The 20,792-nt window shown below is 47.9% G+C and overlaps 2 protein-coding genes across 4 annotated transcripts in view; one reads left to right on the top strand and one right to left on the bottom strand.

Annotated features, from left to right (window-relative positions):
* The window catches only part of ERO1B (endoplasmic reticulum oxidoreductase 1 beta), a 45,004-nt gene extending 42,014 nt beyond the window's left edge, over positions 1–2,990 (top strand). Inside the window, exons 16-17 of one of the 2 annotated variants that reach the window (XM_032491906.1) lie at positions 2–58; positions 2,653–2,990. In XM_032491906.1, the coding sequence (XP_032347797.1) occupies positions 2–58; positions 2,653–2,668 (73 nt within the window). In that variant the 3' untranslated portion in view covers positions 2,669–2,990. Of the gene's footprint in view, position 1 lies in introns of both variants that reach the window. The other variant, XM_032491908.1, reaches the window with a different exon arrangement.
* A 410-nt stretch (positions 2,991–3,400) lies between these two features.
* The window catches only part of GPR137B (G protein-coupled receptor 137B), a 39,100-nt gene continuing 21,708 nt past the window's right edge, over positions 3,401–20,792 (bottom strand). The window contains exons 3-7 of one of the 2 annotated variants that reach the window (XM_032491910.1): positions 20,447–20,669; positions 17,512–17,661; positions 15,176–15,304; positions 11,601–11,725; positions 3,401–9,784 (exon numbers count right to left, since the gene is read on the bottom strand). In XM_032491910.1, coding sequence (XP_032347801.1) covers positions 9,673–9,784; positions 11,601–11,725; positions 15,176–15,304; positions 17,512–17,661; positions 20,447–20,669 — 739 coding nt within the window. In that variant the 3' untranslated portion in view covers positions 3,401–9,672. The remainder of the gene's footprint in view (positions 9,785–11,600; positions 11,726–15,175; positions 15,305–17,511; positions 17,662–20,446; positions 20,670–20,792) is intronic. The other variant, XM_032491911.1, reaches the window with a different exon arrangement.

Below are 20,792 nucleotides of genomic sequence, written 5' to 3'. Positions count from 1 at the left end.
GGCTTTCTACAAGTATAAGAGAGTTACAGAATTTCAAAGTCTTATTACAACACAGTAGGTAATAGAAGCTTTTATGTCTAATTAGAGACATAAAGTGACTGTGTGAAGCCTTTTTAGTCTTGGACAGTCAGCAGAAGGAGACAGTTTTCAGACTTCAAGAATCCTGAACTGTAAAGAGAAAATTCAAAAGTTCACTTGAATATTTATGCTTCTTAATAGATTATCAATGAGAGATATTTATAAATGAAGGAAATACTTTTAAAACATGTTTTACGGACACTGCATCTCCATCTGTTGGATGTTCTGCTCTTCTGTTTGTTTAGGATTGGTTTTGCTCTTACTCTGTTATTTCCAGTGGTCACACCTGAGTGACTGCGTCTCCATCCTGATGACACTGCTGCAGTCTGTTGAGGAGGAGGAGAGCTGGGGAGCGCATGTTGTGTAGGGCGGGTGTGTGTCAGTGACCTCTAAACGTGCTTCTAGCCTGGCCTAGCCCTGGTGTCACCTGAAATGGGAGTGATGGATGGATGACCCCGTCAGTGTGCAGTTACAGAAGCCATGTGCGACTCCCGAGACTTCAGCTTCACCGTCACTGGGTTTTATTGACAATTTTTACTTGCTGTTGCTGCTGTTTTGTTTGGGTGTAGAGGACCTGCTTCGGTAAAGGTGACCAAGTACTGTCCCCTGTGCTACTCAGCCAGGTTCCACGCGTGTGCAGGGGGCTGGAGCAACAGGATTCTTGACTTAGACCCGATGAATCAGTGTCTGTTGACTGTGCATTTCTTTGTCCCTACTCCAATTTTAGACATTTTTGTTTAAGAAAACAGCCAAAAAAATTGCATAAATACTTAAAATACTTAGTTTCCATCTTGATAAAATTTGAATGAGGTTATATGGATTTATAAACCAATTTAAAACATTGTGTACACAAAAAGCTTACTATTTTAAGTTAAAGTGAGCATTTTTGAAGGGTTTTATTTTAGAATGCCGTCTATGCAATCGTCTCTCAGTCTGATTTTCCTCGGTACGCTGCGCAAGCGGGTGGGTTAGCTCAGACCTCAAAAGCTTCCCCTTCCCCCACACGTTCTTTTCTGGCTCTTTGTGTATAGATGGTACTTCGTGTGACTTGTACCAACAGATGACTTCATAAATCCTAAACTGTCATTTTCTAAACCTGGAATTTAAATATTCTTAATATTTAAAATATTGGTTATTTTAAAAAAATGTTAGTATGTCTAATGTGATTACTTTGGAAGGTTGCGTGTGTATGCGCAATGCGGGTATCAGTCTTTCATGCAGTAAATAAGGGCTCTTAGACCCCCGTCTTATCCTGCCGAAGTCTGAAATGTGTTCGGCTATGAGCTGGTGGCATATTTTAAATTGTACTTAGTTGGCTTGCCCCCCTTTTAAGAATCTTCAGCCGCCCCTTGGAGGAACAAGGTCGGAAGGCAGTGAGAGCTCACTGGTTAATTGTTTGCTTGTCCATTTCCAGCCTTTCTAGGCCCGGAGTTTTTATGTTGGTGGTGGTGGTGGTGGCGCCTCCTTGTTAAGTCGAGTAAGCCCAGCTGGCTTGGTTGCAGCCGCCTCCACTGCTGCTTTTCATTCTGAGGGATGTAAGTGTTGTGTGGTGGGGGAGCGGCACCTTAAGGTAAACTTGTCTGAAAAGTGAGGAAGTCATCTTGCTGGTAAATTATCGAGAGTTACTCTCAGTGTTCTTCAGAGTCTGAGGAAACATGACTGTTTTAAACTTCTTCTGTTATTACTGTAAGTTTAAAAACCTTTTTGGTAACATTACTTTGCTGTTCCCTCAGTTAAAGATAAAGGTTATTATTCAAGCTGTCTTTATCAGAGAGAATCTTTGGTCATTTCCACTTCTTTTCTTTATTGTGATTTGTTTCAAGCTTAGTTAAAATTGTGTATTAGAGTGAGTTGTAGGAATTAAAAAAGTCTAGGTAGGGTAAAAAGTTCTTTTAAAGGTTTTGCTAAATCTTTCACTACCAAGAAAATAAATGAAGTATTCTTAAACTGAAATCTATTTAACTTTATTTTACCATAAATTAGATTGTGGGGGGCAACCTACATTTTTGTGTACATCTGCGTATTTCTTAAATGAATGTGTGAGCTCTTGGAATCTTCGTGAGCCTAGTAATGTTTTATGGCCCTTGTGGTATAAATTCTTTTCTCCAGTTTGCAAACCTTTTGTTGTGAAGTGACGTTAGGTTGCCGGTTGCGTTGTGAAGGTGCTTGGCTGGCCGTACCTCTTGGCAGTGTGTCTTTTATCTCATCACCTAATTTAAAAAATCCAGCACTTGATAATATAACTGACAGAAATGATTGTACCAGCTGATGAAGTGATGAAAATGAAGAAAAGGAAAAAATTCCTTCTTTCAATGGCATGAGTTTATTTTTTTCTTAAGTGTCATCTATGTAAGTTAGAAATGGTTGTATATTAAATTGGCAAATTTAAATGTTTCTTGTGTTGATTCTTAGATTGTGAGGAGGACTAGACGGAATGTGAGTAATAGTTTTTACAGGTGTGAAATTTGATAAGTCAGATGTTTTATTTTGACATTTTAACATTGTGAACTTCTCAACACTCGTAATCTCTGTATGTCTATGAAACACTGTGCCATGTTTTCCAACTTTACCCAGGTGCCATTGTAGGTAAGAAAGGACAGCTGTTTTGATCTCCATCTACATTGCCTTCGTCTGGAAATTTGGGAACAGTTCACAGTAAGCCTCTCAGCAGTTTGCAGACTGGAGTACCTGCAGAAACCTAGCTAGTCACCAAACTTCACAGACGGGGTGCATGGTACCATCGAAATTATTTGGTAAAACAGAAAAACACAGGCATGCACACAGGTGTGCGTGCTCTATTTTAAGCAACGTCAACAGGTGCAGCTTTGGTTTTGAACAGAATTCCAAATAATTTTGCTCTTGTACCCACCAGATTACAGAAAACGTGAATAAAAGTAAATGTTTCTGCACTCTTTCTATCTTGTTTTTCCCCCCTTTTAAATGTTTCTGTTTGTGAGATGAAGAATTGGTTATGACTTGTGGAGAAGGGAGAAAATAAGTAGTCCGTGGTGGCTTCTCTTTCAGGGCGTCACCGGGAGCCGCGCGTTAAGGGCTCCGCACGGACTGTTTTCTTTTCCCAGCAGCACTGGCAGGGAGGTACGGTTACTTCTCTGTTTTTGCATAAGAGGACTGAGGATAAGAGGCTAACGTGTCCACAGGCACAAGTTCTAGGCTGTGGGACTAGAATTTGAAACCAAGGAGTCTGCCTCCAAGAGCCTCTGCTCAGAACGTGGTGTTTGTGTTGCTTCATACGTTGAGCCTGTTACCATTCGACTAAAAACGGGGGGCTTTTAGCGTCTTTGATTCGTATCAACTCAGAAGATTTTTCAAATATACTTATTTTATTTAATTCTTTTAATAAGTAATACATTCACATTGTTCAAAAACCAAGAAAATACAAAAAGCTACACAGTGGAATGTCTCCTTCCTGGCCTGCCCCTGCCCCTGCCCCTGCCCTTGGCTTCTTGTGTCCATCCATGCATTTTAAGACAGATACGAAGTCTTATTTTTTCCCTCATTTTAACCCAAAGAGTAGCATCATATACATACTATTTGCTTTTTTTTTTTTTTCACTTAGTTTTTCTCGGCAGTCCTCCCACTTTTTTTTTTTTTTAAGTAACTGCTCGGTGTTCCATTATATTGAAGTACAGTCCTTTAATGAGCCAATCTCCTATTAATGGGCATTTGGATTGTTTCCAGACTTTGTATATAAGTCATTTCACACATAAATAGATATGTACTTGTCATCTAAATGCCCCCAAATGGAATTTTGGGGTCAAAGACCATGTGCACTTGTAATTTTGGAAGATACTAGACTAGGAATACTGCCCTCCACAGGGGATGGTTACGAGTTTGCCCACCCACCTGAAATTTAAGACCATGCCTGCCAACCCGCAGCCTCACCAGCACCGACACTATTAAAAAGCTGGATTTTTGCCATTCTGCTAAGACGCAGTTACGTATCGCTGTGTTTCAGTTTGTACTTTTCTCATCGTGAGTACGGCTGACTGCCTTTAATATGTTCAGGAGCCACCTGTGTTTCCTTCTGCGTTCATATCTTTTACCCATTTTCCTGTGGCTCTTAGCACTTCGAGGAGTGCTTTATTTGTTAGGGACATTAATCCTTTGACTGTAATACGCTGTAAAATTCTTTTTTAATTTGTCTTTTGACTTTGCTTATGATGGTTTTGACGTGCAATTTTTAAATTTTTACACAGTCTAATTTTAATTTTTAGTGGTTTCTGGATTTTGAGTGGTAGTTAAGAATGCCTTCTTCACTCCACTGCAATAATTCAATTGTATCTTCCCCCAGAACTTTTATGGTTTTATTTTTTTAGATCTAAATGTTGGTTCCTCAGGGTGTCTCCTGGCATAAAGTGCAAGTTACAGGTGCGGCCTGACTTCTTCCCGGTGACCGCTCAGTTAGTGCAACCCGCCCATCGCACGGCTCCTTCCCCCCGCCAGTTGGAGATGCTGTTTGTCACGTGTGGAGTCCCGGGCTTTCCTTCTGTCCCGTTGTCTGTTAACTCGTGCACCAGCACTGCATTATTTTAATGGCTCAGAGCCTATATTTTAATACCTGGTGCACTGGTCTCCACTCGCTTTTGTTAAAATAACTTTTTTAGCTCTTCTTGTTGGTTCCATATGAGCTTCTAAAAATCCTTTAACATATGGACCAGGCAGAAGCTCCATCCAGCTCAGGGTTTTCTCCGGAGGGTAGCACTTCTGACCACACAGCGCGTCACGGTTGTGTTAATTTGACATTTCACCTGGTGAAGACCTACCCCGTGCTGTCAGTCATGGTCATTATCTCAGTGTCCTCCTGCTAGGGCCCAAACGGCGACGCGGGGCCCAGACGGGCAGAACGAGCAGTGCCTCTGGAGACGGGGTTTCCTCTCAGCGCTTTTAGGACTTAGTTCTCAAATCATTCTTAGGAATTATCTTGCTGTCCAATCCCATTTGCCTTTTTATTTCCATTATGGGCTCTTTGTCCAAAAGTTGGATGTCTTGGAAGAGCCATTAAAAAAACAAGGGGGGAGCCCTTAACTGCATTTTAAACTTGTAAAATCCACATGCGGTGGATAAAAGGTCACCTAAAAAAACCCCAATGATATCGGCCAAAACAACAGGACGGGAGGGCTCCCTCCCCTCCCAGGCCCCGCCGCCACATGGCCTGACTCGGTCACGTCGAGTTTGTGGTGACGACACGCCCAGGGAGAGTACGGCTGGCCCCTGAATGTGGGACTGAGCCGCACGAGTCCAGCGAACACACACGACAGAGCGGCAGCCCTGGGGGTCCGCACCCGCGGACACGGCGAGCTGTGAAGTCGCGAAGCTGCCTGTGCATTTCCGGCCACACCGAGGTCGGCCATGCTCAACACGGAAACCTGCTTGTGGAGCAGGTACCCTCAGTGTCTGTTTGGCAGGCCAGCAAGTTGTCGCAGACGATTAAAACCAGCCCCTCGGTCAGGGCGGCCAGCATTCACCACACATCGTCTGACAGAACTGAACCTTCCCTGCGGACCTCCTCACAGACTGTCTCTCCCCATGGTAAGTGTTCTGCTCTCTGACGGGTGCCAGGTCCGCACTCCTGAAGCCCAGACTCCGGCGAGTGGACGCACCAAGGGGCCAGCACACCAAGGGTGTACGGGACAAACTGGCCGGCAGAGCGGTAACTCGTGGATCCTAAGCAAACCCTTTTTATACCTCAGGTAATGCCGTCCAGGACCACTGAGACTCAGGCCTGCGGACAGACAGCAGGACCGGCGCAGGTTAGCTAGGTTCCTGGGAAACTGAGGGTCAGAGTCAGGAAGGGCCACGGTGACAGGGACCCGCAGGGAAAGAGGGACTCTGAGACCACACAGGCTGAGAGGCAGCAGGTCATAGCTGGAGCTGGAGAGAGAGCGCAGAGCTGACCTCGGTCCTGACCAGGCTTCTCGGGCTCAGAGGCGGCGCACCTGTTCTGGAGAGAATGTCTAAGTCTCTGAGTGGTGGGGCAGCCGAGGTCCAAAGGGACCGGTCAACTTTGGAGGCTAAAGAGTGAATGCGGCCAAGGTGTGACCCACCTCGAGGAAGAGAGGGAACAGGTCCCAGCCACCGGTCAAGGACCAGCTGGAGAGGAACCAGCCAGATACCATCAGAAGCGCTGAGCCACTGGGTCTGGACCTGAGGACTGTGGCTGCCGGGGTTCTATCAAGTAGGGCTTCCAATCTCAGAACCCCACCACGGATGAGCCCGCCATGGGCGCCCTGACCCGGGGAGCTAGACCTAGGTGGGGGCCCAGGGGCAGCGCTCGTGGCTGTCAGGGGAGTTACTGACCCTCTGGTGCAGGGGCTCTTCCTGCACACCTGCTAAGGGCCAGGAGCAGGGTCAGCGTCAGGGCGTCGCCGAGCCGGCCGACTGGGCCCAGCACGTGCTTGGTGCTCCGCAGACCCTGACATCTACCTCCTCACCAGCGCCGCCCCTTTGATATAAACCTTTGCCCACTTTAATCAGCTTGTTCATAGTCTTTGATGAGAATCCCACTGTTTAGCTTGCTCCTTTCCAGTAGCTGCTCCACCTGGACGACGAAAAGCCATAAGTAGCATGGACTTCAGACAGTGCATTTCTTTTCCCCCACAAACTGAAGGTTTGGGGCAACGCTGCATCGCGCCAAGTCTGTCGGTGCCATTTTTTTCCAACAGCATTTGCTCGCATCATGTCTGTGTCACATTCTGGCAATTCTCGCAGTATTCCTACATTTGTTATGTGGACCTGTGAGCAGTAACCTTTGATGTTACTCCTACAGCTTGCTGAAGGCTCAGATAATGGTTAGCACTTTTTATTTTTAGCAATATGGTATTTTTTAATTAAGGTATGTACAACTTTTTTTAGGACAATATATTGTACACTTAGTAACTGACTGCAGTGTAGTGTAAACATACCTTTTGCACGCACTGGGAGACCACAGAGTTCACGGGACTCCCTTGACTGCAGTACTTGCTTTACTGCGGTGGTCTGGAGCCGAACCTGCAGGATCTCTGAGGTCTGCCTGTACCCAAATCAGCTGGAAGTTTTTCGACGGTTAACTCGGAAGTGTGGACATCTATTCATGTTTCCACTGGATGCAAAGAAACTGTCACGTGCAGCCTTCTAGTGCCGAGTCAGACTTCGATAAATCATGGCACAAAATTTTCAGTGATTTAAGTGCCTCTTCCCCCTACTTTTTTAACTTTTAGTTTCATCATGTTGCCTTAGAACGAGAGAACACCTGGGTATTTTAGAGCCAGCAGTCACCACTCCTTGCCTTCACCAGTTCACCTGCGAGTTGCTTTGTTAGTGCACATTGCACAAGCAACTCAGGAAGCTGCAGAAAACTGTAATCTTCCTTTCCACACCACACCTGCAACATTTCACAGGCTACATGCGATCGTTTACCTTGAGAGAAAGACAGTTCGCTACAATCATAGTTTTTTATATTCTAGATGTGTTTACAACATTTGTGCTTCAGCACCCCCTATTTTTTAAAAAGGGAAGAGAAAAATAGGCACTGAGAACATTTTTATCCTTTCCAATAAAAAATAACAGTTCAAATGCTAGCAGCTCTATCATAAAAATATGTTATGGCTTTTACCAGTTAACACTGAGTATTTCGATCTTCCTGCCAATAATCAGAATAACAAAGTATTTGTCCATCATCGTAGGATGAGTATAAAAACTGCATGGCTTTAGTGACGCTTTTAAAAATACATCTGCCCTTCAGTGACCGAATATTGAAGAGCTACAGTATTTCCTGAAAGCACCATTTAAAGGGTTTTTAAGCATTTGCTGATCTGCCTTTAAATTCTCCTAAGTATCAGTAACAGACAGTGTGGCAGGTAGGCTGTTCGTAAAGCTACTCAGAACAGCAACTGTGCCGTTTTAAGGCAACTGGAGTAGTCAGTGCAAATGTGGCTTCAGTGTAGAATTTCCCCTGGCAGTAATTATGTTAAATATGTGACCCAAATTCTTGCACACACTGAAAGGCAAGTATGTTTTGTGTGACTATGCAGGGCAGAGGTGTTCCGGGCCAAGGAAAAGCCCGATCCTGACCCACTTCAAACTTGAGATCCCAGTTTTAAATAGAACCATCAAGAGAAGCAGACTTTGATTGCTGTGAAATCAATGCCCAGAGATTAGTTATGCCTGAAGACTGAAATGGTAGGTCCGAGACACCCGAAACGGGCTTCCTCACTCAGGCAGAACTGACCAGTGTGAGCTCCTCTCCGCCTGCCCCTCCCCACCTCCGTCCAGAGATGGGAGGTCCCCTAGGCCGAGCGGGGGGCACTTTCTGCCTCTGGTAGGTCACTCCGTTCCTCAGGAAGAGCGAGCGTGCGACCTCCCTGACAGCCGGGTACGCGCTCCTACCGCAGGTAGTTTACAACTGCAGGCTAGATGTTATATACGCATCATCATTGCATGTGTCACCCTTGGAGATTCTAGAATGGCACTTACGGCTGGGGAACTAGTACGTCACGACATGTGTTTCACTTACATGAATGACAACGGTGAGCCCCTGCACGTGGCTGAGAGACGGCCCTCGTGCTAGACAGCAGGGCCCTGCTGCTCCCATGTCAAGCGCGCAGCCTCCAGCAGGCTGCTCTCACAGCTCCTTAACGTGGTTGGAAACTAAAAGAAAGCTGCTAGGATTCCAGTCTTTTGGCTCGAGGACCCAGGGGAATTTGTTACCGATCCCCCGGTGAGACCCTCTTCCTTGCCCACGGACGGATGGATGTGCGGTGAGCTGGGAGAGGGGCAGTCCCGCGGAGTCCCGACGCGGCGGGTCTCGGATGTCACGGGGCTCACAAAGCACGCAGAAGTCTCCAGTACAGCAGGGGAGCTTTGCCAGCGTGAGTCGAGTCTATCAATGCTGTTAACGTTATCAACTTATCAGCGTAGTGTCTGCACTAGCGCCTTGTTTAGAGAAGCACTAAATGTTGGCAACATACAGGAGATTCTTTGAGGGCCCAACCACCTGGGCTTTGAACAGCTCTGAGGAGACAGTTCCGTCACGCGCAGTCCGCTGACATTCTGCTACGTTACAACTTTCAACGCGGGTTGCAACTGGCTTTCTAGATGTCGATTATAGTTAGTCTCTACCAGCATGGAGCTCAGAATCTGAGTGACCTGAAGAGGTAAGGATCTGAAGAATACTTTAGTCCAAAAGCCTTTAAAAAAAAAACCCATCAGACCATGTCCTGTATCCTTTTAAAGTGAATTATGCATAAAAGTCTGTGCAAATTACAACATATATTGCAGTAACATTCTCAAAAAACCCTAGTATATTTTAGCATTATTATTTAAGTTATATAAAATACATCTTTATAAAAGTACAGAATTTTTTTAAAGTTTAAATTACAGCTGCTGAAATTGGCAGCCAGGCTCACTTTTTAGTACTAAAATACGGTTTTATCAATCTAAATTATTGCTTAGTCCTATGGAGCCATCAGAAACCTGTGACAAATAAAAATCAAGTCCTATTTCTTAAGGAAAAGTGCCCTAAAGTTCAGTTGTCATTACATTAGTCTTTCTGAAGCTTTTCAACTGAGGAATCTTCCATAAAACTGTTAACTGACACTACCCGTGGCTCGGTTTGTCAGGATCCAAAACTGAATCTGGTTGCGAAGTTCCCCCTTGTGCCAGGACGCTGTTTGCTTGCTGTCCCCAGTCATAGTAGTCCGGAGCAAAGCTGGGAAAGAAAGGGGCGTGTCAGCGCCTGGGGACACTGTCTCTGCCGGTCTTGACATGTCTGGTCTGGGCAGAACTGGGGTCTTCTGTAAATGAGGCAGCCCCAAAGCTTTCCAGAGCAGCTCCTGGAAGCCCCTTCCCCACAAAACAGTGCTTCACATGGTGACTAGAAGTCTGCCCTGGAGCCACCTGAACCCAAGAGAGCCCAGAAGCACAGCATCACTGGACCCATAAGCCAACCGCTGGTAACGACAGAATGATTCAGCGACAAATGGTATCCGAATCCTAGCGGAGCAGAGCTCACTGCGTGTGTGGCTTCTGTGCCTCGGTTTTACCTCCTGTTAGAGCAGGGACTACCTCGGTGGGGCTGAGCCAGCCCCTGGGCAGCGCTCAGAGCAGCGTCTTGGCCTCTAGTCACCGCGCTCAGCGCTGTTACTCTTCCCAGCTTCCCCTGCGTCATGGAAAAGGGGTCTCCTCTGCCACAGGGGTCGCCAGGGCGCCCTCAGCTCCGTGTCGCTCCTGGCAGGTGAGGGGTGAGGGCCGTCCCAGGGGGGCGGGGGGACACATACAGCAAGTCGGGAAGCAGTCAGGTCACTGGGTAACAGGACTGAGGGGCCAGCGGCCCCCACGCGTGGGCTCCCCGATGCCCGCCTGCCAGCCCTCAGCTGATGAAGGACACTCTTCACTGGCGCATCTGCCCTAACAACCCAACAGCCGGGTCACGCCCAACCTCACAACAGCTCAGGCGGGCTGCGTTCAGCCCCCCCGTGTCAGTCACAGACCCCACCGCCCTTCCCGGGCCCTAAGCCTCTCACCTCACCTGCAGCCACCCAGAGCCCCGTGCCCGAGCCGGTCAGGCCCCTGTGACGCGACCTTGTAAAAGATGCCAACAGCCGGCCCTCGCGGCTCCCACGGGCGCCCCTCGTCCGTGTGGCCTGCTGTGGTCTATGGCAGCATAACCCAGTAAACTCTATGTTCATCTTGTGTCTTTGGTAAACCCTTCTACCGCCCACAACACCGGCCCGCCTTGTCCCCCGACAAGGACGGTTTCAGGGAGGAGGGTCAGGCCCCTTGGACCCTGTCCTCCGTGCACACTACTGGCTTCCACGTTGTTCACAGCGCCGGCTGGGGGGCTGGCCTGCCTGCTCTCCTCCCCAGCCCCACCCTGGATTCTCTCTGACCAGGATCTCTCTGCTCCCAGATCCACTGAGAAAGCAGTGTGTGCTCCCGGCTCGTCCTCAGTTCCCTGTCCTGACAGCCCGGGCTCCCTTCAGGTCTCTTTCAAGGTTTCCCAAGGATGTCACTGTTAGTAGAAGAGCAGAAAAGTGGGCACAGCCTCTCTCTCACCCTGCCCGGGGGCGGGGGGACCTGACAAAGGACTGCGGGAGACAAGGTCTCACTTCTGAGAAACACAGCCTGAAGCATCCCTTTCAGAGGCAAGGCCCGGGGGTCCTGGGAACCCCAGGCCAGCCCCCCTCCCCCGCCAGCTCCCCTCGCCCCTGCTGCCCTTGAAGTCCAGGGTCCCCAGGGGAACGATGGGATGTGCTGGTCCCTGGCAGGGCGGTGTGGTGGGAGTGCCGTGGGCTGGGGAAAGGGAGACGGGGTCCAAGGGCTACCCACTCCTGCTGGCCTGCTGGCCGACCCTGCCCGTGGCCTTGAGGGAGGGGGTGAAGCCCTGACCCTGGGGCAGGCCTGTCCTCAGCTGCAGTTAGTCTCACAGGCAGCCCTCCCCCCTCCTCCTCTTGTCCCCTGACCCTGCCTCCAGTCCCAGGGCTCTCATCCAGCTCGTGCCCCTCTGACAGGAGCTGGGGTCTTACCTTCCCTGAAGTCCCTGAGGGGCAACGTTCCAGGCAAGGTCATCATCACTGTCATACCTCCGAGGGTTGTCAAAGAAGTAAGACCTGGGACTGAATCCGTGGCTGGGGACCATTCCCGGGTTGGTCTAGAAGGACAGTCAGCTGGTCAGGACTCTCTCAGACACCAGGCCTCACACGTGCTTCATTTTAAGCTGAGATTAAAGCTTTGAAAGATGTGTGTTCCCCACCATGAGCTTGACAGCTTCCCAAAAGTTGAAAAGATTTTTCTGATGATCAGTGGTGATATTAATGCATGAGAATTTTTTTTGATACTGTATAAGGAAAACTTAACTTAGAAGGTCCACATAACTCAATAAACCAGTATTTTCCAAATGATCAGTGCAAGACATTACGAAACCACGCTAAAAAGGTCCACTCCGAGCACAAGGTAAACCAGCAGGTGCTCCTGTATAACACCCTCTGAAAAGTGCACCGATAGGGGTTACATTCCACACTGCAGCTGGCCTTTAAGAAATCACAACTTACTGAGTTTGGATGTATATTAAAGAATGTTCACCGTTACATTAGAAAGTTATTAAAATACTCATTTTTGCAACTATGTATCTCTGTGAGGCTGGGTTTTCTTCATGTACTTCAAGCAAAACACATCACAGACTGGATGCAGAAGCAGCTGTGAGAACCCAGCTGTATTCTATTAAGCCAGATACTAAAATAGATTCACAAAATTTTAAAACAATACTATTATTCTCCATCATTTGTTTTGGAAAATATAGTTCTTTTTTCTATAAAAAAGAAATATGTAGTAACATGGGTTTATTAATAATGAATTAATAAACTGAGTGAGTAAAAAATTTTCTCACGCACACATACCCCCAAACAAAAGCATTCTGGGGTCCTTGATAATCCATCAGTGTAACCCCAAACAGCCAAAGCAATCCTGAGCAAAAAGAAGAAAGCGGAGGCATCGTGCCCCCTGACTTCAAACTATACTCCAAAGTTACAGCAATCAAAGCAAAATGGTACTGGCATAGAAACAGACGCACAGATCAGTAGCATGGAGCGCTCAGACAGAAACCTACGAAGACACGGCCAGCTCATTTACAACAAAGTGCCAAGAACCTTCAGTGGGGAAAGGACAGTCTCTTCAATAAATGGTGTCGGGGAAAATGGACCACTATCTTACACCGTACACAAAAATTAACTCAAGATGAATGACAGACTCAAATGTAAGACCTGAAGCCATAAACTCCCAGAAGGAAACACAGGCAGTAAGCTTGACATCAGTCTTGGTGATTTTTTGGATCTGACTCCAAAAGCAAAGGAAACAAAAGCACAAATAAACAAGTGGGGCTACATCAAAATGAAAAGCTGCTGCAGAGCAAAGGAAACCATCAACGCAGTCAAAAGGCAGCCCACCAAATGGGAGAAAATGCCTGCGAAGTCTATGTGTGGTAAGGGGTTGATATATAAAACACATAAAGAACTCATACAACTCAACAGCAAAAACAACAAACACCACCACAATCTGATTTTAAAATGGGCAGAGGATCTGAACATTTTTCCAAAAGAGACATTTTTCCAAAGAAGACATATAAAAGGCCAACTGGAACATGAAAAAGTGCCCAACATCATTAATGATCAGGAAATAAAAATCAAAACCACCATTGCACACCTGTCAGAACGGCTATTATCAAAAAGGCAAGAGACAACAAATTTGGTGAGGACGTGGAGAAAAGGGAGCCCTTGTGCACTGTTGGTGGGGACGTAAATGGTGCAGCCACTGTGGCAGCTCCTCAAAAAACTAAAAATAGAACCACCACATGATCCAGCCATTCCGCTTCTGAATATGTATCTGAAGAAAACGAAAATAATAATTCAAAAAGATGCACACACCCCCATGTTCACTGCAGCATTCCTTACAACAGCCAAGAAGTGGAAATAACCTAAATGTCCTGCGAGGCAGGAATGGATAAAGAAAATGCGAAACACACACACACACACAAATACTCAGCCACAAAAAAGAATGAAATCGTGCCATTTGCAAAAATACGGCTGGACCTGGAAAGCATTATGCTAAGTGAAATAAGTCAACTAAAAAAAGATGAAACTTTTTTATACTGTACACCAATGACACAGCATTGTAAACTGACTGTACTTCAAGAAAAAATATATATATACAAAAAAAGATAAATACCACATGATCTCACTTACATGTGGACTCTAAAAACAAACAAACCCTAAGCTCACAGATACAGAGAACAGACTGGCGGTTGCCAGAGGTGGGAGGTGGGTGATAGGGGTCAAAAGACACAGACTTCCAGTGAGAAACTAAGTCCTGGGGACTAGCGCACAGCACGGCGACTACAGTTAACACTGTACTGCATATCTGAAAGTCGTGAAAAGAGTGGATCTTGCAAGTTCCCGTCACAAAAAAATTTGGAAACTCTAGGTGGTGACCATTTTGCAACAGACATAAATATCAGATCATTACACTGCACACCGAAGACTAATATATGCCTTCAATTATACCTCAATAAAAAAAAGCAAACAAAATAACTAATTCATCAGTGTGAAACATCTAGAGACCAAAAAGCCTGGGAACCACTGCTCTAAGATAATACCTTAAGTAACAGATATATTCAAACACAGCAGCCAAGTAGCTCAACGCACACGCAGAGCGTGTCGAGGCTGACAAGCTCCCCTGGACCGTGAGAGTATCCACGTTGTTCTGTATTCATTTAACAAGACAGTGCTGAGAGAGTAGCAGATCCTAGATACAAAGTAGATAAACAAGAGATTTCTTCTGTACAGCACGGGGAATATATGCAATACCTTGTAATAACCTATAATGGAAAAGAATATGAAAAGGGATACATGTGTGTCTGTGTGTGACTGAAACATGCTGCGCACCGGAAACTGACACAACGTTGTAAACTGACTAGACTTCTATAAAAATAGCTTGCAGAGAAAGGAAAACAAACAAACAAAAAACCAAACAAACAGACAAACCAAAACCAAGACAGCACTTTGGGCAACAGCCTTTCCCTCCTTGGGACGCAGGTGTATGCCTTCCTCAGGACCGCCCTGGGGGTAGGGGGTCGAGCTCCTGAGCCTCTGGGACACCAGGAAGTGGTGAGAGGGCACATGGGGTAAGAGGGTTTTATTAAGAGACTCATCCTTTGTCCCCTGGTCACACAAGGTTCCCAGAAAATGTGAGCTGTCTGCCTGCAGGGAAGGAGGGAAAACGAGGCACTGGAAGGGTTTAGGTTTAGGGATGGAGCCCAGGACCCCACGCACGCTGAGCACGCGCTCCACTGCTCGGCTGCTCCCCTCCCCTCTCTCCCCCGACCTTTTTTGTTTTTTTTTGGTAAAATAAAACTAAACTGAAAAACAAATTTCCCTTAGAAGATGATTAAGGGGTGGGGGGAAAGAAAGTCTCAGTTAAATCGACAAGGGAACTTTTCATATCAGAAGAGGGCGGAAGAGGCTCTCCACTGAAAATCTTGGGAAAAATTCTGTCTGCTTCGTGATGAGAATTAGGAGATGCTTCTGCAAAGATAAAGCGGTTTACTGACCAGGTCCTTTGCAGGACTCCTAACTCGGAAGAAGAAGACCACTAAGGTGGTAGGTAAGAGCTCCCACACGAACAGGACCACTCCGAACACCACGTAGCCGGCGTCGCCCAGCTGGTTCCGCAGGTCCGCCTGTCGGGAAGGGAACACGGAGAGTCACCAGGCGGAGGGCAAGGGAAGCAAGTCTGAGCCAGCTCTTCCTCACGCAGACGGAGACTAACTCTAATATCGTGTCGTTCTTTTCGCCTAAAATGTGCACGTTGAAATCAGGAAACACTCATGGTCCAGACCTCAGGTGGGGAGTTACTTCAACCGTACAAGACAGACAGTTTTCTTCAAAACATTCAAGGAGAGAAACTGCCAGCCTCTGACGTTTCATTCCTCCCCCACAAAACCCTCCTTCGTCCAAAGTCGGCCTGGAATAAGCCGATTTTCTTCTCTTCAGTAACGGCAATGAGGCCGTTCCTTCTGCCGCCCTGGCCCCCGTTCCCGAGGGCAGCACACACGTCATGCCTGTGGCCTCTCCCTTAGGAGATGCGTGTCGGTTTTTAGACCTCTCTTCGCATCCTATCCTTTACCCTTTAAAACTTACAGCAAACGAGACTGTCTAGAAAAATGCTGTCTGAGTCCAGGGTGTCTGCCTCCTGGACAAGTGCGACAGCCAAGCGGTGGAGAACAGCGGAGGCGCGTGGCCGGCGGCACAGCTCTCCCCGTGTGGCCCGGCCGGTTCAAAGGACGGCGACACCACTGTCAAGCCAGGAAGGGCCAGCGCCCCGGGCGGAATCCTTCCGCCCTCCCTGTCACCTCATGGTTAAAGTCCAGTCACCCATGCCGGTCACGCTCCTCCTCACAAACATTGCTCCCAAACTCTGCACCTCAAATTCCACCTCTCCGTCTCAGCAGCAGGTGCTGTGTGACGTTCTGATCCACACAAGCAAGCTGAGACCTGGGCCATCTGTTCTGCTTACGACACAGAGGTCTAGAGATCAATAAATCAATCGCCACTAAAAACAACAGAATTTTAAAAACTGTGGTCATATTTTAAACTTGGTATAATCATAAGCTCTTAATTAAAAGAAACACTGAGATAATTGTCTTGTTATAAACCAAATCTCTGTTGTTTAGTGGGGGCAGGTTCTGTCTGGGGTGATGAGGGATTTCTGGAGACGGACGAGGGTGACGGACATGTCACTGAAATGCAAGCTTGTGAATGATTGAAACAGTCAATCTTGTCTATTTCACTACAATAAAATCCTGTGTGTATTAGGACTAAGCCTCTAATCTATCACTGACGAAAGTTTAGATTTTTATATACTTAAGTTCTGGTCACGGGGGACGCCGGCAGCAGTGCCGCAGCCCACTGTCTCCCATCCTGCTCATGAGCTGGTGGTTTGAGGGGGGGGGGGGGTGATGCTTGTTACTGATGCTGTTATAATAATTTCTAGCTGTAACATCTTGCACGGGTGTGCCTCTTCAGGATTTCATCTTGTCTTCACAGTTTTAACTTATCATGGTCATTTTATTCTTTCTTCCAGAGTCTTCATTCAGGGCAAGATTTACGTGCATTCCTCTATAGTTGGGTGTCCACTGTCTTTCCAGGAAAAGCTCAGGAGTGTTTGTGATTCAATCCAATGGACCCCAACTACAGAAGCTCTGTTTCTTTGCTGTGATGGCTGTTTGTGTGTCTCATGTCCTCTGTGAACATCGACTCCTATAGGCAGGGGTGGGTCTGGTCGTTTTTGTGTCTCCAGCACTTGGTCCGGGGCCGCTGGAGACACAGAACTGATACTTCTCCAGTGAGAGGAGACTAACTAAGCCTCGCTCTTTTTCATTTTGAGCTTTTCTGAGCATGGATGCCAGATAATGTTTCACTACCTTTGTTCATCTGCTTTGTAATTTATGAATTTCCTGAAGCTACTAAAAAAAGAAAGTTTCAGATGGAGATGTGAAATGGGTTCTTTCTAACACCTTAATATCCTCGGTCACTTTTGTCTAGATTTTCTCCAATCCTGTCAGTTTATACGTTCCATTAAAAAAAAAAAAAAAACCTCATAATTTTATATATTTTCTGAAACCTCAATACAATTTGTTTTACCTCTGCAGATTTCACCCTTTAACAAGATCATCTTACATTTATATGAAAGCACTTAAAAAAAAAGTAAATACTGCTGGACACAGGCCCCAGTAAAGAAAAAGAGATGTGAGTGTGCGTGTCTGTGTGTGTGAGGGTGTGTGTCCCAGTTTTCTAAGAGACGCGTGGGCTGGGACAAGGCAGCACTGCGACCCCGTTTTACAGGCAAGGATGCAGGCGCCTCACGGGGCGGGGGGCAGCCACTGACCTGGTCGGACACATTGTACCAGTCGTAGTCGAAGGAGCGCACGTTCCTGCTCTGGGAGAACGACAGGGTGAACAGGTTGTAGCAGGCGCGGGAGGCGTAAAGCAGGATGACGGTGACGCCGACGGCAGTCACTTGACACACGGAGGAGCCCTGGAAAAGCGAGGGCGTGAGCAGGGGACCGGCCTCCTCCCGAACACGGCCTGGGCTGGGACCTGGCGGGCCCCCCCCGTCTCAGAGGCAGCGCGGCTCCGCCGAGCGTGCGGGAGTACCCTCCACCCCGAGGCCCGCCGCCCCACTGCAGACCTCACCCTGCTCCACGCCCCTTCCTAAAATCTCAAATGACCCTCCTACTGAGGCTCCCAAACCTGGGACGTGACCTGGGAGCGCCTTCAAATAGGAGCCATTTGCCTCAGGCCAAGTCTGTAAGAACAAGAAAGCCAGATGGTTTATTCCGTTAGATCTCTAAGTGCCACTGCCCAGTTCCAAGGACCCTCTCAGCTTAGAGCCCAGTGCCCGGCACCTGGCTTGGGGACAAGCCGCGGGACTGGTGCTGGGGACAGTGGCTCCAGGCAGCGATGCTTCCTCCAAACCCAGCGCCGGCCAGGCTGGGCGTCTTGGACCCCCACCAGACCCGGGGGTGGGAGCCATGTGGAAATGCGGGGTTCGTGCCCAAATTCATGAAGCTATCAATTGGCCAAAGTCAGTTAAAGGACCCCTTAGCGAGAAACAGATAGCTAACAGAACCGAAACTCTGAACTGATTTTTGAGTTTTGCATTTGGAAGTCACTCACTAAACCCAAGAGACTATTTTATTTTGCCCGTCATAGTTTATGAGTTTGTTTGCCAAGGGGGTGATCTAACTAGTAATGTGACAATCTAAAATTTAACCCTTCCCGTTAAAACCACAATTCTGTTTTTTTTTTTTTAACTGAAGTGTAGTTGATTTTATGATATTGTGTTAGTTTCAGGTGTACAGCAAAGTGATTCAGTTACAAATATACATATACATATATATATATTCTTTTTCATATCCTTTTTCATTGCAGGTTATTACAAGATATTGAATACAGTTCCCTGTGCTGTGCAGTAGAACCTTGTTGCTTCTCTGTTTTATATACAGTAGTGTGTATATGTTAATCCCAAACTCCTAATTCCCCCTCCCCCACCACAATTGTTTTTAAAAAGCCTTGGCTGGCACTTATACAGGACAATATAAATAAATACAAAGAAAAAAGCTAAGGCAACATCAAGTCTAAAGTTTGTCAAAATTTATAAATGAAAAAACTTCCCTGCCATACTGACTTTGGGGATTTGGCAAGAGCCCAGGCAAATCACAGGATGCCCTGCTGGAGGCACAGATGTTAACCCACTGGTTACCACTGAAGATACAACATCCTGCAGACAGAGCTGCTCCCGGTCTTCAGACCAAAGATGTTACAGACACCTGGGAGCCTGGCAAGGAGGGGGGTGGGGTGGGGGTGCCTTGTGCCACTGAATGTCAAAAAAGAGGAGCTGTGAAATCACTCAACCACTTTGCAAGTGAGAAAACCGAAGCTCAGGAGCCGACGAGCTCCGTGTCAAGGAAGAGCTCCAGGTGGGAAAGGCAGACATCCTGACACCCCGTGGGGCCTGTACCTTCCATGGAGGTTGGGAACGGATTACAAATGGGCCAAGGGATGAACGCGTTTTGTATTTATTTGTTTTCACCTCTAGGTGGCTAAGTCCAGAGGCTTCCAGCGACAGCGTTGAAAGGTGTGGTTTTTAGCTTTGTGAATGGAGGATCACAAAGAAAAAAGCACTTTTCAAAAAGTTGGCAGAAAGCGCTGAAGCGCACTGTGGTAGGAAGCGCATCGCGCACCTGGGGGCCGGAAGTGTCGGGTTTCCACTCCTGGGCTGGATGTTTTGCCCCACGGTTGTACTGCTCTGACTTTACGTGCATCAGAATAACTGATTTGTTATTTTCTTGTGCGGTTAACACCAAATAAAAAATTGAAAAAGGAAAAAAAACGGTAAAGGTAATAGAGGTAGGGGTGGTCCCACGGCTGGCCAGAGTCCAGGGCACCCGCTCCCGACCTGCACGTGTCACCAGCGTCTCAACGAGGGGAGATCAGGGACCAGGCTGGGCGGGGGCACGCTGGCCCCTCTGCTCCGGGCACCACGCCTGCCCCTCTGTAGCTCTGGGGCTGGGGGGAGAACACAGACACTCTAGGCAGGGAGGCCCAGCAGCGAAACAAGAGAACAGGCAGGCGCTGCCCTCTCCCAGCCCGCCTGGCTCCATCTCTGAATGTCACCACCAGAGGCATGCGGTCCTGAATGAGGGGGACGCTCTGGTGGGCACAGCCAAGGTGGGGGTGAGCCTGGATCCAAGTCCCCCTGCACTAAGACCGGGAGGAGGAGAGGACAGGACAGACCCCAAGCCCCAGAGCCAGGCTGCCGAGTCCAAATCTCAGCTCTGCACTGACAAGCTGTGTGACCCAGGGTGAGCCACTGACCTCTCTGTGCCTCAGTTTCCCTGTCTGTCGAGTGGGTAACACCCACCCCCCCAAAGCAGTGAGGGTTGCATGCGTCTCTGCAAGCAGAGCGTGGTTACAAGCGCACACCAGACGTGTGCTCCTGCTGGTACCCGTGGCACAGCCCATCCCCTGGTCCTTTAAAATGCCGCTTAGACCGCTGCGTCTACAAACCAGGGACTCACCTCTCAGCCAGCAATTCTGCACACTCCGATACACCCTGCGCCCCCCAGAGCGAACGCTTCTCGCCTACAAAGGTCAAGGAACCACGTACCTCTGTGATCTGCAACCCGCCCCCAGCCCGCCCCCTGGCTAACCACCTGCAGGAGGTCAGGTATGAGATGCATGGGTCAAGTCCACCTGCAAACCAGGGAACTTTCTAGAACCGGTTGAGTGGAGGCATCTCAACCACAGTTCCATCTTACCTTGGACTCCAGGTAGATGTTGGCCAAGGACATCTTAGAGATTTTGTAGAGGCAGACAGACAGAGAGACGGCACACAGCACGAAGAGCGTGTCGTTAATGGCCACGCGCACAGACACGATGACCTTCCTCTCCCAGTGGCCCGTCTTCACCAACACCGCGCAGGTGAGGTTCACCAGCAGGAAGATGAGGCTGATGAGGAGCGAGGCCAGGTAGAGGGGGAACCTGGGAAAGACCAGAGGAAATGTGAGGCTCCATTCCCAGAGTGTTGCCTGTACATTCTGGATCCATCCAGAAGGAAACTGATTTTTTTTTTATTTGTTCAAATGCTTAGAGCAGTAAACAAAC

The sequence above is a fragment of the Camelus ferus genome, chromosome 11, assembly GCF_009834535.1.
Source record: "Camelus ferus isolate YT-003-E chromosome 11, BCGSAC_Cfer_1.0, whole genome shotgun sequence".
Classification (NCBI taxonomy): Eukaryota; Metazoa; Chordata; class Mammalia; order Artiodactyla; family Camelidae; genus Camelus; species Camelus ferus.
Note: the sequence above shows the minus strand (reverse complement) of the source record. Positions and strands in the feature narration are given on the sequence as shown.